The following is an 18,584-nucleotide window of genomic DNA, read 5'->3' on the forward strand; positions in this document are numbered from 1 at the left end:
TCTTCACTTGTGTTTTTGACGAAGTCTCTTTCGCTCTCTCGCACACATGTCAGCTTGTCCTCAGGTCACTAAACTAAAAAAGCTCTCTGATTGGCCGGCTGTGTTCTCAACAGTGCGTCTGTGCTGACAGGTGATTGGCCGGTATCTCACGTCACATTGAGCCATTTAGTGGAGTCCGGGCAGCCACTGCAGCACTGAGACGCATCGATTTTCAATCTGGTCTATTCAGATGTTTAGGATTAAACTCTGATTGGACTGAATCCAATTTTCTGCTTTTAGTCTCCGTCCTTTTTTTTGAGAGGGGGCGGTGGGTGGCATTTCAAGATAGTTTTCTTGACGTGGTCGTCTGCTCTTCAGGCTTCAAATTTTACCGCAGAGTTGTGGACAGAAAGGGTTTTGGAGAATATTTTGAACTCCTAAACGAGGACTATTTCAAACTGTGAGGCCTTTATGTCCTGCTGTTTGTCTGCTGAGATTTTAGTATCAGATTTTTGGTATTTGTTGTTTTTCGGGCGGGTATAAGTGAGGGAGACTTTTATGTAGGAGTTGTCAGTTTTATCTGATCATTTTTCTTTAATCTTGAGTGGAATGTCCTATCATTCCTCCTCCTTATTGCTTTAGTTTCATCTGTTGACAACTTGAATGGTGACCTGACCAGGGTGTGTGTATGTTTATTACCTTTTTGTGTTTTTATTACTGATATATTCCCTCTGTCTTGTCTCTCAGGTTCTGTGGCACCTCGATATCTTCAGGCGTAGTTTCCGCCAGCTAACGACTCATAAGTGTATGGAGGACTCGTGCATTTTCTGCGCTCTGAAGGTGAGAATCGCCCTTCCTGATATCTGAAGCTGATCAGAAGCTGAAGCTTCCTGTTTCTAACGCTCTCCATGCGTCTGTATCCCCCCTCGTTCTTCAGAGCATCTTCGCTCAGTTTCAGTACAGCAGTGAAAGAGTTTTACCGTCCGACGCTCTTCGCAGCGCGCTCGCCAAAACCTTCCAGGACGAGCAGCGGTTTCAGCTCGGCATCATGGACGACGCCGCGGAGTGCTTTGTAAGACAGCAGACTCATCGCTGTGTTAATCGTTTCAGTAATGGGAGGACGCGGTAACTGTTGAAACGCTCGATGATCATTTCTACTTTGTGTTGGTTCTGCAGGAAAACATCCTGATGAGGATTCACTTCCACATTGCAGATGAGACTAAAGAGGACATCTGCACGGCCAGACACTGCATCCCCCACCAGAAGTTTGCCATGACGCTCTTCGAGCAGGTGAGGCTGAGACCTGGTCTGATTGTGAACAGTGTTCACCAGCCGAGTTCTTCTCCGCTGGAACAAATGACCAAAAAAGTATTCATTTAGAGGGAAGGACAGGTTCACGTGGTAACTATTCATGGAGGAAAAACTCCATCCTCTTAATTCTGTGTAAAACTAGATTGTTATCTGATGTTAAAATAAAGCTTTTGCAGCCTGACCTATTTGTCTAAAAAATAAAGTAAAGATCTTCCAAAGTTTTAGTTATTTTTAAGGATGAACTGATGCAATTTCCTTCTCTGATTTAGACTTTTTCCCTTTTTTTTTTTTAAACCTGACCTGTCTGAAAGAAAGAAATCTTTGAAAGAAAGAATCATAATGGACCAAAGTACTTTAATTAAAAAATGACTATTTTAGTACTTTAAACATGATATATAATGAAAACATTATATATTGTGTATGTAGCTCTATTACAGAGCATCAACTATCATCTTTCTAAAACTATATATATATATATATATATATATATATATATATATATATATATATATATATATATATATATATATATATATATATATATATTACAAGAATGTAAAGGTGTGTGTTTTTATATTTTAACTTCCACTCCTGTGACCATCCTCTTCCTCTTGCCTTCATCTACTGACTGCACACGGCGCAGGAGGACAGAGAAAGACCGTTTACTCTTTGCATAAGAGCCGATTACTGCAATAACTTTGAGTGGCGTGCATGTAAAAACTGTTACAATGTAATATATTTGAATATATTTCTCGCTCTTTCCCTGAATATTTAACCAAATATGTCGCTGGTTGCCGTTTTAGAAATAACGAGGCAACGAAAGTCTTCAAAGCTGCTGAATCTAGCGAGAAAGATCCCATTTTATTAATGTAACTCACAAAACTCTCATATTACCTTTTAGGTTAAAATATAGTTTTACACCGAATGAGGACTGGGGATTTTGTTTCCCATCTTTTCAGGAGGGAGCAAAACCATTTCATCTGTTGGTCCGACAAAAACATGATATTTAAAGACGTCACATTGGACTCTAACAATTTAGACATTTCTTCACGATAAATTGTCAATTGTTCAGATGACTTGACAATGACAATAATTGTAATTTGACCCTTAAACTGAGTTCATGAATTTTTAATATTATCTTGATTATATATACGATATATAATATTATATTTATCTGCCTTCCCTTCCTCAATATTATCTTGAAAATACAATATCATATTATCTGTTGAGGTGTATTTTCAATATCATATTAAACTCTTAATGTCTGCGTTACAGTGCCAGATGTGATGCTTACGTGTGTGTGTGTGTGTCAGTGTCTGTGCAGCAGCTGTGGAGCGTCCTCAGACCCTCTACCCTTCATTCAGATGGTCCACTACATCTCCACCACCTCTCTGTGGTAAGTGTGTGTGTGACTCTATGTTTAGCCCCCATCTCAGAAGAGGTTAATTGAGCCCCCCCCCCCCCCCCCACACCACCACCCTCCCACTCACTCACACACACACACACTCTGGCATGTCACTAGGTTACACTTCAGGGTCACCTAGGCAACTAACTAATCGCTCTCTCCATCACACACACACACACACACACACACACACACACACGCACACACACACGCAGGTGATTTTTGCTTTAAATACATCTTAAATATTTTTGCATTAATAATGCTGTGTTTTTGTGTGCGATAGTCATAAACTAGAGCTCTGAAATTCATTTCTCCCCCTCGCCCTCCTCAGTAACCAGGCAGTGAAGATGTTGGAGACGAGGGAGAAAGCCACTCCTGGCATGTTCGGGGAGCTGCTGCGAAACGCCAGCATGGGAGACCTGCGCAGCTGTCCTGTGAGACATTTTAATAAAACATGAATTGTTATTAATCAAATGGCCAAGCTTCTTTGATGTAAAGATGTCAATGTAAGTGTTGAACATCTTCTTCCTCCTCCTCCTCCCCCTCTTCTTCAGAGACAGTGTGGTCAGCAGCTCAGGATAGCTCGTGTCCTCCTCAACAGTCCGGAGATCATCACCATCGGTCTGGTTTGGGACTCGGAACAGTCGGACCTCGCCGAGGACGTCATACACACCCTGGGAACCTGCCTGCGTCTCGGGGATGTATGCCGCTTTTTTTTCTTAAACGAACACATGGATGTACAGCACAGTCTTCAGCACACGGTGTCAGAAAATTAGTTTGACTGCTTCTTTGAACTCTTCTTCTCTTTTGTTCTCAGTTATTTTACAGGGTGACGGAGGAGAAGGCTCGCCAGTCCGAGCTCTACCTGGTCGGCATGGTGTGTTACTACGGGAAACATTACTCCACCTTCTTTTTCCAGACAAAGATCCGACGATGGATGTACTTCGATGATGCACACGTCAAGGAGGTATATTCAGACATGCCTGGCGACATAAGGAGATGTTGGTCGGAGGGCGCAATGGGAAAGATAATTGGTCATAATGTATGTATGTATGTATTTGAGCTGGGTATTTGCAGTACCACTGTACGTCAAATGATGCCTGCACTCAATCCTTTTTGTGCCAAAATCTAGAAAGAAAATTCAATTTTTATTGTTTTGCTTGCAGCCAATCGCTGCAATTGTGGTAAATTATCCAAGATAATTGATCGGCCCACTAATGCAGCTTAAGTGAGAGTTTTTAAAGTTTGATTGATTAATTTTTACGATTGATTAAAGGTAGAGGTAATCATCAACACATTTATTGTTCAAATTTGTACAATATACCCAGCAGTATATGAAGTAATTAAAATGATTCCTAAATCCTACACAGACTTCCTTTTTAAGTATATTTGGATGTCAAAACTCTTGTTTACCTAAGAACGCTTTTGAGTGCAGTCGTTGTACTTGTAAAAGAGTATTTACACACTGTTATAGTATTACTTTTACTTAAGTAAAACCTGCCAGTAAAACATCTGAGTACGTCTTCCACCGCTGCAGTTATAGAAGCACAAATCAAAACAAGTACGTGGAGGAAATGGCCGCATGTTGTAGTCGTTGTTCTCTTTCTCTTCCTGGTCATCCTCACACCTCTCTGATCTCCCAATTTTACTTCCTTCTGCTCTTTTAACTTTACTCTCTTTTCTTTTATTGCTGTACTCCAATCATTAATGCGCTCATGAGATATCACATTCCCCCCACTCCCTCTATGTCCCTCTTTCTCTCTCCTGGTTGCAAAAACAAGGATATCCCCCTATTGTTGATCTGTCCAGCTGGACATGACCGCGGGTGTGGTCAGAGCACACACACACATTACATCACCCACACACACCCACAGCAGGCGCTTTTGCGCACACATCTCTTTTTTTCACACATTTTTCACTCTCCGAGCGCTACATGGTTGACGGACAGGTCGAAGTTTGGGGTTTTCATGACGTCCTTTTTAGATCTGACCACTGTTTTTTTGGGGGGGTTTTTTGTTTTGTTTTTTGGGTGGTTTGAAAATGGAGCAAAGGCTGAAATAACAAGCGGGAAGATTTGTTTCACAAACGGAAAAGAAAACGTCGTCTTCCTGCCTTCTGTCGAACAGCCTGACGAAACCGCCTCCAAACTTTCAGCTGCTGTCACTTTTTAGCTGCTGAGCGGGGTTTTCCAGGTGAACGGGGACGTCTGTACTGCGGCTGGTAAATGAATTTACGGCATTGGTTTGAAGTTGAAAAGCTTTATTTCTTATCATGCGGTCAGTATTGTTTGTCCCTACCGAAGTTAAACTACCTTTTTATTGTTTTTTTAAACTACAAATTGAATCTAATTAAGTTTAGCCTTCAACTCCATTTAAAAAAATAAAAATAAGAAATGCTTAAAGATTCAATCGGGATTTATCTGAATTTAATTTTTTTTTTGTCTGTGAAGGCATCGTTTTTTTTTTGTGATAATTGATCTGAAAATGAACTGAGCAGCAGAAGATATAAAATGCTTTTACAGGTTTGTACACAGAGGTCCTGGTTTCAGCTGTTTCTTTTCAGTTTTCTGAAAGGGAAAGTTCAGAATTACAAGAAGTATGCAATTAAAAGAAACCAAATAAGTAAAAGTACAGCATGTATTCATACTTTTATTTTCTACCAGAAGTTAGCAGTTCCCAGTCTGGGTTTTTGCTACCATCTCCTTGTTGACTCATCGTCTGCTGTCGCTCCCCTTCAGATCGGTCCCAAGTGGAAGGACGTGGTTTCTCGCTGCATCAAGGGCCACTACCAGCCGCTGCTGCTCCTGTACGCTGACCCGCGTGGAACGCCGGTGTCAGTCCAGGACTTGCCATCCCGCTTCGACCTCCACCACCTCACCAAGGCCTGTTACGACAGCGAAGACTCGGGTAACTACAACACAGCTAGGAGTCGTAGTAGTAGCACAACAGCAAACATTCAGGTAACTAAACCAGAAACGGCAGTACTTGTTGTTGTAGTAGTAATAGTACTATGACAGACAAGACCGACAGCTAACGGTTACAGAAAGTAGTTGTAGCAGTAGTCGTACTGTGATGTTCCAGCCTGTTTGATGTTGATGTATATATTTGTGCGTGCGTGTTTATGAGCACATCGCCACTGACGCTCCCCCAAACTTGTTTACTAAACCCGTCCCCCCCCCCTCCCTCCACCCGCTCGGCCAGGCCGCGAGCAGTCCATCTCCAGCGACACTCGCACCGATTCGTCGACGGAGAGCTACTCGTACCGACAGCCCTCCCACTCGCACCATGAGTCCCTGGCCAGTCACTACTCTTCTGACTCCCAGGGAACCGTCATCTGCACCGAGCGCCCGGACGGACCCCAGCACACCTCGCTCTGCAGCCTGGATACCGTAGGTGGGTAGCTGGAGGGTGAAGCATAGGATGGGAGAAGTTAGATGGTAGTGACGTGAAGTAATGCCTCCAGTGAAGTGTTGACGGGAAAGTTCAGCAGGTCAGATTAAAGGATGGACGAGCCTTACAATTTTTGTAAGGCAAAGAAGACAAATCGGAAAGAAAGAAAGTATTTATTAATTAATTGGTTGATTGATCTATAAGAAGATAAAAGGAAATATCCATCATACAGAATATCTATTAACACTAAATGTAAAATAATTTTCTCAGTGTGAAGGCTTTATAATGTTGTTTGATACAACTAAAAAGGCCACAGGCTATTTAGCTGTTATCCTGCAAGTTGTTAACCAACTGCAGTTCATCTCTCTGTCATTTTAATTCATGCATTTATATTTGCTTTGATCATTTTTATTATGGGCAGAATAAAGCAAAGTGTGTATTGTTTTTATGTCTGAGCTTGCAGTCATTCACGACGCTCTGCCATTCGTCTTTGCTCCTGCCGTTGTGTTGCACGATGTGGTGACCATGCTTGTAAACATCTGTCACCATGCTTCTTGTCGCTAAGGCCACGTGACGGACAGTGAGCAGCACCAGTCTCTGAGGAAGGGAGGCGGGGCCGGGGATAGGAGGCGGAGCTCTAGCCGTCACCGCCGATCTAAACTCGACAACGAAACCCCGTCGGCTGGTTACCACAGTGAGGGTAGGCAGGAGTGTTTGTGCTGATCAGGGGCCGGGGCACAGGGGCCAATCACAGGGCAGAGAGGAAGCTAAAGTTGTTGGATGAAATTCAACCAACACTGGATTTTTGTTATGTTGGTTTTTGAGAGTTTAAGAAGCCTGGTGACAACATCTCTGCTTATATATATATATTTTTTTATCATTAACTGTTTACACAAAGATCCCTTAAATTTGGTTGTTTTATGAGCCGTGTTCAATATATGTATTGCATGCGTCACATTTCACAGCTGAAAAATAAATAAACCAAACCTTTAAACACATTTAAAAAAGTAAACTTAGTGGAAAAAAAATAAAGGAATGGAAAGTAAGATTAAAACGTATTAAACTGTTCTACATCTGTCGGGCTAGATGTTGACATTAACTAAAGCAGGTGATCCAGCAGTTTTGCAGCCTATAACATGAACTAGTTATAGATCCTATAATGATACGTGGCCTCGTTTTATTTTTAATTTTTTTTCCGGCCAACAGCAGCATTTTAAGGACTGTAAGGAAACTGAGCTTTTATGGAGGCCGTAATAATTTGTTAAGACATTCCTTTGTTAGTATTTGGTCGGTATAAATGCTTCTTTTTGGGAAAAGACAGATATGAAATACAGTTTTGTGACCACAGAAGGAGAACTTTTTGTTGCTGTCATCATTTTTTTAGTTGTCACTCATATTAAACTATTTGTTCTCTCTCCCTTCATTTTAACAGTCACTAATCTTACTTTTTCCTTGTCTCTACATGTTTTTGTAACTTTTATTTTAATTCTCACAACTTCTTTCCCCTTTCCTGTTCCTCTCTTTCTCCCTCTCTCCTCTTTCCTCCCCCCAGGAGAGACGTTAAAGGAGCAACAGGTTCCTCGTCACCTCCCCAAACCTTCCTCCTCCTTCTCATCCTCCACCAGTCGCCTCAGAGACTTCAAAGAGACCATGAGCAACATCATCCACAGCCGACCCCTCTCCTCCTCGTCCTCTTCGTCTCTACCAGCGGCCGTCCTCGCCTCCGAAATCAACTCTTCCTCCAGCAACCACCAATACCCTGCCACCATTTCATCTGCCTGCCCTTCCTCAAGTAAACCCCAAGATTGGGAGGCCGACAGCACCAGCAGCGAGTCAAAGTCCAGCTGCTCGGGCGGCACAGGTTCAGGGAGATACCGGCCGTCCTGGAGGCCCCGAAGGGAGGCGCTCAACATCGACAGCATCTTCAACCGCGAGAGGCGAAGGCAGGCGGGATACAGCCCGCTCGGCGCCTCCCTGTCCGACGACTGCGGGGCTCCAGCTTCGGAGGGAGCAGATGCCTCCTTCCCGGCCCAGGAGGACGCGAGGTCCGACAGGCCGGGCTCCTCCTGGACTCTTCCCACCACCTCCAGCAGCCACAGGGGAGATGCACCTGCAAGTGGAAGGGGACGTGAAGGACGCGCAGAGCTGCCTCCTCCTCCTCCCCCTCCTCCCAGGCTGATCCAGAGGATGGAGAGCGGATATGAGAGCAGCGAGAGGAACAGCAGCAGCCCAGTCAGTCTGGATCTGAACGTGGGCGACAGGTGAGCTCACAGAAAGTCCAAAGCTGTCCGTCTACTGATTCGGGCCCAATGATTTACATATTATATTAACTGTATTTCTTCTACTAAACACAGCTGCACATAGAGCCTGATAATCTCTTCATTGACATTGTGTTCCTATTCAACTTCTTCTTTGTTTGAAATACGGTGTTATTCTGTCCCTAACGAATCAGTAGCAAGCAAACTATTTAATAGCAAAAAGTTACTTTCAAGGTAGATGAAAGGACATATCTGTGCAGTGGATGTCAATTTTAATTGACAGCAGAAGCTGTTTTACTGGTTGATAGGATCCTAGATAATTGTATCGTACTCACCAACCCATCAGTTCAAACAGACTTTGACAGAAACCAAATGAAAGACAGCAAAAATTGTTACAAAACGACTGGAAACCTTTCTCGTAATTCCCATTTACCACCAGCACGCAACATAGTCCTTCATAAGATTTACTAAGATAATCCGAAAATGCTTTGTTTCGCAAAAATGTAGTGAAATTAGGATTTGGATGGATTTCTATCAGGCCATGTATTGATTCACAATATTTGGATAATGCTCATGGTCATGAAAGTAATCAATAAATGCAGCTCTAGTTGTTCCTGTTGGACTCGTATTCTTCAGTGACCTCAAGCTGAAGGTCAACTGAATGTAGTCGGATGGCTGGTTTTCAAAATATCCAAGCAATACTACTGTATGTGCTAAAGCATGACTCTCTGTCTCGCTCTTGTCTTCAGGGACTGTGTCGTGAAGAAGCCTTCCTCCTCTTCCTCAGGACCGGCATGGAGGAACATACGGTCTAAGAGCAGTGGAGCTTTGCTGCAAGAGCTCAGCTCTGCCAACAGGGGGAGCCTCGGTACGAGTCCGACACACGCGTACCTCACCTCATGTCTCACATGCGCATCTTTTCATTGACACTTTGTGTTCTGCAGACCTGAAGGCCTGTTTAGAATTATTGCACCTGCTTGAATTGAGCTGTACACACCAGCACTTGCTGTAGAATACCTCCTTTATGTTTTAACATCTAGTAATGCAAACAGAAGAGAGGTCTTTTATTTTCTGCTGCTGCCGTTGAAAGTGTTGCTGTTTAACGGAGCTGCGGTCCAAACTGGACTAACTTTTGCATCGTTATGCTCATGGATAGCAGCATGCGCAGAGCAAAGTTTGCCTCCATTTTCTTTTTTCTTTTCAAGAACACTCAGTGTTCAATGCAGCACAGCAAGTCGGCATCAATGTCCCATTCAGAACCTCAGCACTGCAACTTAAGGAAAGGAAGCCTCAGACAATCTTCCACCTGAAGATGTTTCACTTGAACCGACACTAATTCCCATCTCGATCTTGGTCTGAGGGAAAAATCCGTCTTGCTCAACCACTCAAACTGGAATCGACTGACAGATACTGAATCGGGCTGATCCGAATGTCTCATGTGGGAACACAACGAGCTCTCCTTTTACGCTGATTTGTTGCCATAGTTCCCAGTGATGACTATTAACCAGCGTTTGTGTGTGTGTGTCGAGCAGCGCCCCCCGTTGGCCGCAGCGAGTTGGACGAGCTGCAGGAGGAGGTGCAGAGGAGAGCGAGGGAGGAGGAGCAGCACCGCCGGCAGGAGAAGGAGAGGGAGGCGGCGCTCGGCTTCAACCCCCGACCCAGCAAGTACTTGGACCTGGACCAGCTGCAGATCCAGGGTATAAACACACACACGCACACACAAACACACGTAAATATAATAATTTAAATATCTATGTCTTAACAATGCATCATGGGACATGTGGACTCAACTTTCCCTAGAGGAGGCAATATCAATAAATCAGTAAGTCAACTGAGATTCAGTCCATCACTGAACCAACGGTTGGTCATCTGTTGTAAGGTGTGTGTGTGTGTGTGTGTGTGTGTGCGTGCGTGCGTGCGTGCGTGTGTGTGTGTGTGTGGGGTCAGCATATGTGTGTGGTGTTGTACAACAGGAATGTTCCACATTGACCAACTGAAAGGGCCCGACTTAGCTTGCGCACAAAAGACAGAATGACCCACGCAGTAATAAAGTATGTGTTTGTGTACCACAGCTAACTACACAACTGCACTTCACTTCACTTCACGCTTGTATTATGTTTGTTTTATAGTTTTTCTTCAGCTGATTGCGAGGAATACTTTACTTTAAAATTCATTTCTGTCCAACACCAAACAGCCCCTCAACGTCTCTCCACAAATAGAGAGTGAATGAAGTCTTAAGTGATGTTTTGATCTGTCGTGTATGAACCGTCTTCCTCTGATGTCAGTCTGAGAGCAGATTGTCAGAATGAATGTTTCACTTACACTTGTATTCGTATGATGATGGGCTTGTACAAGTGAGCCGTCTCTGAGTCACCCGTTTATGTTGTTTTGCTGTTCGACGTGTTCATATTAATATTGTTGCATTATAACATGTATTTAAAAGCCAATTCATATTGATATTTTTAGACTATGTGACTATATTTAATATTATATAAGATTAGCGTTCAGATTGAAGAAACAAACTGGATAATGTCTATTCTAATTCTAAATGGACACTCTTTGTAATCTGGTAGTAAAAAAGCTTAGTTGCACATGACTCCTACATCAAGTCTAAAATGTGACGGTGCGTTCTGACACTGAGCTGCACATCGTCGCTTTCAGCAGGATTTGCTTCCTCGTCACAGAGCAGCGAACTCATCGCGTGTGCTTCTACCTGTGTTCGTTCTGCAGGTAAAGGTGATAACTTTGAGAGGTGTGTGTCGGAGGCGGAGCTTCTGCTGGACCAGTCGGTGCGTCTGGAGCAGGCGGGCGAGGTCGCCGCTGTGCTGTCGGCCGTCAACGAAGCCGTCTGTAAGCTCCTCCCACTCCCCCCGCCCTCTCTGTGCCTCACACGCAGACACATTCAGTATCTCGCACCAAATAAACACTGTGAATGAGGTCACCACACACACACACACACACACACACACACACACACACACACACACACACACACACACACACACACACACACACCGCCCCCCCGCCCACCAACCCTCTGCTTTGTTGCTAATGGCAACCAGAGGCAGCACAGTGGCCTGCTGATGACTGCTTGACATTAGCCAATGAGATTCCAATGGGTTTGTGTGTCACTGAGGATTGTTCTCACACACACACACACACACACCACTACACCACCTATGCTTTCTCCTTTAACCACAGACGCACTTTATTTTTCTCTCTGGACTCCACATCTCTCTCGATTAGTTTGATCTGACATTCTCACTCACACACACACACACACACACACACACACACACACACACACACACACACACACACACACACACACCTGACAGCTGGTTAAAACAACAAAAACAGATGAAGACATACAAAACTATGCTGAGACATTAAAGGACAGATTGAAAAGCATCAAACGTTAGAAATCGAAGGTATCGAGACGAGAAGCAGTCGAGCTTTAGACGATCTAGAAGTCTCCTCTCCTCTAAATGAACGACCGTCGGAGCGGCGCCCCTTTTACAAACTTGACTCACGACTTTACTTGAAAGGAATATTTCAGGTTTATTTGTAATTCCTGTCAGTAATGACAACATTATATTTACCAAGTTAATCTCTGGGAATATATCATGAAATCTTTTTTTTTTTTTTTTGTGAAGAAAATCTGCTTAAGACATGTAATGATGACAGTTAACAGTTCTGTCCGCCCTCACAACAGGATGTTGGATCTTAAATATCGAGCGTGTTTAATATTTGTGATTTGAACTCTGTGCAGCCAGGTGTGACCTTCTTATAAAGAGAGAGATTTTAAAAATCTGACAATATAATCTTTAGAACCATCAGAAAACCCTTGGATGTGTAGTGTAGACTCTCGTGTACGTACCATAACAAGAAACAGCTGATGTAATAAGACCCAAGCTGCAATAAACTGGAACGACCCTTTAAACCAGATAGCTTTGTTTAAGTTTATTTTGGCCAACGTTTCTTTATATTTTGTTAATTTAAGATTCTGAATATAATTTCACCATTTCATCATTGAGAACCAAACCACAGTTATTGATCTTCCTCATTCCCATCAAACACATGCACAACCACTCACATTACCACCATGTCCGATATTTGATTTTCTATCAGGTATATAGTTGCTTTTTTAAGATTTTCTTTTTGCATGAAATCATCATAACGAGTTATTTTCTACATCTTTTGTTTCCTTATTCATTCTTTTCTCTTTGTTTTTCTTTTTTTTTTCTTTCTGTTTTTGTATTTTCTGTTGACATGTTACCCGGCTGCAGCCAAACTGCAGCTGGTGGCAGCTGAGGGCGGAGCTAGTAGTCACAGCCGGCTGCAGCGCTGCATGAGGAGAGCCCGCAGCCTGCAGCAGCGCATGCAACTGCAGCAGCAGCAGCAGCAGGACTCAGAGGCAGTCAGACAGCCACCGCAACAACAACAACAGGAGGAGGAGGAGGAGGGGCAGCAGCTGCGGGAACAGCCCAGGTACCACCTGCAGTCCGCTCAGCCAATCAGGAGTAGCATTAGCACTCGGCAACGTCACATGTGTAAAATTACCCCAAAAAAATTCTCTATTTTGGACTCATTTAGCGACACTCTTTCTGGGATGAGATGATTGATTTCAACCTCATCTCTCTGTGTATCCATCCGTTCTACTGTATAGTGCAGGTTACCGGGTACGATTAGTGAGCGCAGGTTCTGGTCTTGACGTGCACTTGCAGTCTGTGGCAGCAGCAGCCGAGTATATTAGGCCCCATTGTTTACAACAGAAGAACATATTGCTGAGAGTCGGTGACTTCTGGTTTTCGTCTCTGTTCGAGACTTCCTGAAGCTGCACAGTCACGGCAAGAACTCACCTCACACCTCAGATTGTCACACTGTGGATGTTAAGTCCCGACAAAAGAAGCGCCCACCATACGCAAAAACGTTCCGCTGGAAAATGACGTAATCGTAAATGACGAACAAACCCCCTTTTTGTGAGATGATTGGCAGTATTCAGTATGTTTTTTTGTTTCGGTCCAACACTTTCAAGTTGTGACTGTAATGAAGTCGACTGAGAGATTGGTGAGAGATTGTCGACGCACCCCACGAAACAACCGCCGAAACACACAATGAGCCCAAGCTCTCCAGTGACACCATCTGTTCCAAACATACTGCAGGCCAACACACACATACACACACTTCCTCACCCGCCTCTCTCTCTCTCTCTATCTCTCTGCAGTGAAAAGCTTCTCTCGCTCCAAATACTTTTGACAGAGAGACACGGCGACCAGTCAGCTGTCAGTCTGGACCAACAGGCCCCGCCTCTCTCTCCCTGCCTTGTTAAGCCCCTCCCTCCCAAAACAAACTCAGTGTCTGACCCCGCCGCCAGCGCCAGGACCCACACAGGTTCACCCACAGACAACAGCAGGACCGGAGGCCCCTGCTTTCTCTTTGGGAAACCCCTCGCCAACACCAGGTCCCTCCCTGCCCTGTGCGTGGACACCTGGGAACAGAGCCCGCTGGGAGACTTGGCTCCACCCCCTCCACCGGAGGAGGCGGAGCATACTACCCAGTGGACCAGATCGTCCCCTGTCTCCATCCCAGCACCCCTACCCAAGCCATATTCTCAAACCCATTCACCTGTTAATCTGATGATGGAGGAAGTGCCTGATTACACCCGACACCCACAGACCACGCCCCCAAGCGCTAGCCCCAGGGTTGCCCCACTCCCATCCTCCTGCCCAGTCAGGAACTGGTCCTGCTTAGACCCGCGCGACGTTGTCGATTCTCCCGTTGAACCCCCAATCAGCTCCCCCCTTTACTCAACTCCAGACCCCCCTTCCCACGCCCTCCCTCCGCCGACTGTGAGCTGGCCCGAGCCGCCCTCCTCCCCGCCCCCCAGTCAGGACTACAAAGCAGCCATGCCTGTGGAGCGCTGGGCGGAAAACGTCAACAGATACTACGGCTCCCAGAATGCAAAAGGTGGAGGAGGAGGAGGAGGAGGGGGACTGGAGGTGCCTGATGAGGAGCTCTCGGAGCTGGACTCTCTGTACCAGGCCAGTTTGCTGGCTCCCAGCATGCACCGGGGCAGCCGTGGAGTCAGCCCTCAACCGACCAACAACAAACCAGGTAGTTACTGCAGAAATACAAGTTCAGTTTAGGCATCCAAAAGTCATATATTATAGTTTCAAAGTAATATCCTAAGTTAACTTAAGTCTTCCAAGTGATGCTAAGCTACTGTCAACAAAACGCGACACTGTAATAACCGTCGCACTGCAGTCAACACAACCTTTACAGTTAGTGCTCTATCCACTGTTAATAATAATGTGTCTGTGTGTAGGTGTGAGGAGAATGCTGTCGGGATCTGGACGGTCCAAAACGCCAACGGCCGAGATCGAGAGATACGCCTACAGAACACCCGTTACGACTCATAAGGTGCTTTTGTGCGTGTGTGCGAAATAATTGTACAAGTTTCGCATGAAGCAATTGCGCGACGGCTCCATGAGCTCAGTTTCTTTTGTTAATGTCTTAATATGCCTCTCTGTGGTCTCGTTGGCAATTTGTGACTTAAGTTTAATTACATTTTAGGTCTTGCCGGAGTTCTTTTCAAACGTTTTATGAGGTGTTCTTTCAAAGAACAAAGAGAAACAAAAGGGGATACATACATGCCACCCAGATGCAACACACTTACTGAAGAAAACATTTCCCAGACCTCGCTGCTGATGAAGACTCCAGACATCAGCTTCTACCATAGACTGTATTTAGGAAGCGGACAGAGGCTATTGGTTTGTGGACTGTGGTTTTGATTCCACAAGTTCGTTAGTTTGGCTGATGCCAACTTGTTTTAGTTTTTTTGCAACTAGAAGTGACATGAGATAGTGGAGCCAACTCAAAACCCCAAATAAGACACTTTTAAAGCGAGCGTAAAGGGCACAAATTAAAAACAAAACTTTTAAAAAGGGTTATACTTTCAAGACGAAAATGCTGAAAACACGCAGACCGTGCAATGACGTGGTGGCAGCCTGTCAGTCACAAGGTAGCCCTGAAGCACAAGCTGCATTATGGTCTCTGAATAATATATTATTAAATGAACATCATGCTGTATTGGAGAACATAGCAATTAAAAGATAAATGCATGCAGACAATGTTAACTGGGGTAAATCAAGTGAGAAGTAGAGTCATTTTCTCATAGACTTGCACACAACCAGAGGAGTCGCCCCCTGCTGGCTATGAACAACAAGCAAGTTTCGAGCACTTTGTCATTCATCTCTTTTAAAACTTGAAGGTTAACGCCCGGCTGAGACTAGCATAACACACCGCAATGTCCAATTGAACTGTGGGTAGTTGAGTCGCTTTGTTGATAACGTAGACGCCAGGGAGAAGAATGAATAGACTTTTTGGTGTTTTGAAGTTTTGGGGTATTTATTTATTTCTGTTTGGTTGTAATTGTCTTGTTTATGGCTGGAAGAGGGAATCCAGGAAGTGAAGTTTGTAAAAATGTTCTTCGCCGCTGTCCTCTTGCTCTGTGCAGTTGCCGCCAGGCGAAGACGAGAGCTACAGCGTGGCCAACCTGCGACGCATCGCCCGCAGCCTGAGTGGAACCGCCATCGGGTCACGACCCCAAACCCCCTCCGACAGCTGTGTAAGTTACACACTCGCGCGCACACACACACACACACACACAAACGACTGGTCGAATACTTTTCATATAAAATTTAGCTGTCGTGTTTGTACGATGGAACTGCGGACACTTTAAAAACAGCCACCTGTTGACGTTTGTTCAGAGCGACACAACAGCAAGTAGTGTTGACTTACAGTTATTTAAGGAAGCGCTCTTATGTAGTATTATGACTTCACACAGCTGTTCCATACAGTTTTACTGTTAAATGTCAACATTTTGTCAGTATGTTAATATTAAACAATCAGTGTGTTTGTTTGCTGTTTTATCAGATGAGAAGATTTATATGGAGGTTTATCTTTCAGTAGAAACATTTCAGACATTTTTTAATCATCAATTTAGCTTTTTTAAATACTAATTTAGTGGTTCTTTGTCATTTAAAAGGGCCTCTATCTTAACCGAGGAACATTTAAGAACTCATCTTTTTTATTGTGTTCGGTAATAAAATGGTGATTAACAATCCACCTGTCTGCTGCCGGAGCGCTGTACCTGTTTTATAAATGTCTCTACAGCAGTAAAACTTGCCTGTGTTAACACATAAACCTCTGCGCAGCCCGTGCTGCTCTGCAGAACCTCTTCCTCTCCGAGTGCCTTCCTCTCCGTTGCCGCTGGCGTTCAGCCATCCTGTATTCAGCCCTCAGGAATCGCCTCGGGCCAGCGCATTAAAGATTGATCGCCGATTTAGTTTTCCATTAAGCTTTTAACCTCGCCGGCTCGCCGCGAGGCGAAGCCCGGCCTGATCCGAACCGACAACTGAGGTTTGACTCCAGATATCCAAACGTCAAATCCTCCCCGTCTGTGGGAGGAATCCTGATGTTTCACTCGGGCCGGAGGGTTTTTTTCTTTTTTTTTTATTCCTCCGTGTTTGAGGGTCGATCGTATCTGCGATAGGCCCGCTGCGACACTGAACTCACACGGGTGGAGTGTTCAACTGGAAACACGTTGAACTCTGACCTGCAGTCAGAGAGCCTCATAAATGATTCAACCGCTGACATGAAGAAAAATCTGCTCTGCTCGGGAATTTTTTTTTTTTACCGTTTCTTTATCGCAGCTTTGACCAGTTGGACAGAATTTAAGCTCTCTCTTATCACCTTTTTTTTTTTTTTTACTGCTGACGCCACATAAAGTGGCCCGTCAGTCACCCCTTCCATCTCACTCTTATTAAGATGCTTTCATTCCCATCATACCAGACGAGCCAGCCACAAAAATGACTTCATTTTAGAGGTGTGTGAAATTTAAAAACCGGTAAAAGAACCAAAAGAAAGAAACCTTAGAGCTCCAGTTTTCATCATCATATTATTATTATTGAAGTTTTTCTGAAAGTATAATATAAATATAACAATATATTTAGAATATAATTATATAATATCATATGTCCTAGCGCTGTGTTCTGGGGCAAAGCTGTAAAAAGCCAAAACAAAGTGGACAAATCAGTAAAATAACTCCTTCACCTTTTTTGTTTTCCATTTCTGAAACTTGCATCTCAGAGATACAAGGTTTTCTCAGTTGTCTGGATTTAATTTTGTGTCATTTTTCACAGTTTTCCCTCCATCATGTTAACTTGTTCACATGTTTTATTCCCCATTCTATTCCTCGATTCCCCGCCATTTTTTTTAAAAAACATTTTGTACTTCTCTCCATTACTTTTCACTTTTCATTCTATGCATTTCTTTTTCTTAATTTCTTTGTGTCCTGTTTCATCTTCATACCATTTTTTTTTCTGACCTCATTTCCTTCCTATTTTTCCCCCATATTTTACCTTCTGCTCCATCTTTCTTCAATTAATTTTCCCATTCTTTGTTCGCCCTCCATCATTTTTCGTTTATCGTCTTTTTCCCTGAAGGAGCCCCCCGTGGCCAGGCCCCCCCTCAGACACTCGTACTCATCCTCCTCCCTCCCTCGCCACCCAAGCACCTCCTTTTTGCATGCCCCCTCCTCTTCCTCCTCCTCCTCCTCCACCTCCTTCACTACAGACCCATCCTACCACCACCATCTCCAACACCACCAACCCCGACACCACGGCCCCCCAGCTCCTGCACCTCCTCCACAGCACCCTCCCTTGCAGACATCACGGCCCCCGAACTCGGGCCTCTCCTCCTGGGGACACTCAGGTAACATACTGGCCCTGCACCTTCACCTCCACGCTCCACCAGCACCACCATAAACCACTACAACCACCAAATAATAGTCATGTCCAAGCATTAAAACATCAACTCGCTTATTTCTTTATTCTTTTTTTTTTTTATAATGTGGGGATTTATTCAGCAGGAAAAGTTGAAAGTCAATGTCATTACCTTTTTTTGTTTTTGTCATTTTAGCACCCCAAGGGTAAATTAATTAATAAATAATTCACTATTTATTCCGCAGAACTTTTAGTCCTGGCTTTGGGAGATTATTTATGTTTGGAAGATGAAGTTTAATCTCATCTAAAGATATAGTCTGAGTCATTTCCAGAATAGTTTCCTGGAAATAACAGTTGATTATCATGAGTTAATTATTATTATTAATTACTAATCAATAAGCTATAGTTCAAATATGGTTTTGTAACACTTATTTAGAGTTCAAGCTCAGGAGCA

General features: G+C 44.1%; 1 protein-coding gene across 6 annotated transcripts in view; it reads left to right on the top strand.

The window, feature by feature from the left end:
* The window catches only part of usp54a (ubiquitin specific peptidase 54a), a 49,238-nt gene that overhangs the window by 27,331 nt on the left and 3,323 nt on the right, over positions 1-18,584 (top strand). For 4 of the 6 annotated variants that reach the window (XM_068567494.1, XM_068567492.1, XM_068567493.1 and 1 more), the window contains exons 3-21: positions 727-819; positions 917-1,051; positions 1,156-1,269; positions 2,604-2,686; positions 3,027-3,129; positions 3,250-3,396; positions 3,513-3,662; positions 5,433-5,601; positions 5,896-6,087; positions 6,650-6,784; positions 7,637-8,345; positions 9,092-9,210; positions 9,875-10,039; positions 11,073-11,192; positions 12,632-12,833; positions 13,570-14,459; positions 14,671-14,765; positions 15,862-15,972; positions 17,852-18,119. In XM_068567494.1, coding sequence (XP_068423595.1) covers positions 727-819; positions 917-1,051; positions 1,156-1,269; positions 2,604-2,686; positions 3,027-3,129; positions 3,250-3,396; positions 3,513-3,662; positions 5,433-5,601; positions 5,896-6,087; positions 6,650-6,784; positions 7,637-8,345; positions 9,092-9,210; positions 9,875-10,039; positions 11,073-11,192; positions 12,632-12,833; positions 13,570-14,459; positions 14,671-14,765; positions 15,862-15,972; positions 17,852-18,119 — 4,000 coding nt within the window. The remainder of the gene's footprint in view (positions 1-726; positions 820-916; positions 1,052-1,155; positions 1,270-2,603; positions 2,687-3,026; positions 3,130-3,249; positions 3,397-3,512; positions 3,663-5,432; positions 5,602-5,895; positions 6,088-6,649; positions 6,785-7,636; positions 8,346-9,091; positions 9,211-9,874; positions 10,040-11,072; positions 11,193-12,631; positions 12,834-13,569; positions 14,460-14,670; positions 14,766-15,861; positions 15,973-17,851; positions 18,120-18,584) is intronic. The other 2 variants (XM_068567496.1, XM_068567497.1) reach the window with 2 other exon arrangements.

The sequence above is a fragment of the Clinocottus analis genome, unplaced genomic scaffold (assembly GCF_023055335.1).
Source record: "Clinocottus analis isolate CAN_PGR_092001 unplaced genomic scaffold, fCliAna1.0.p SCAF_8, whole genome shotgun sequence".
NCBI lineage: Eukaryota > Metazoa > Chordata > Actinopteri > Perciformes > Cottidae > Clinocottus > Clinocottus analis.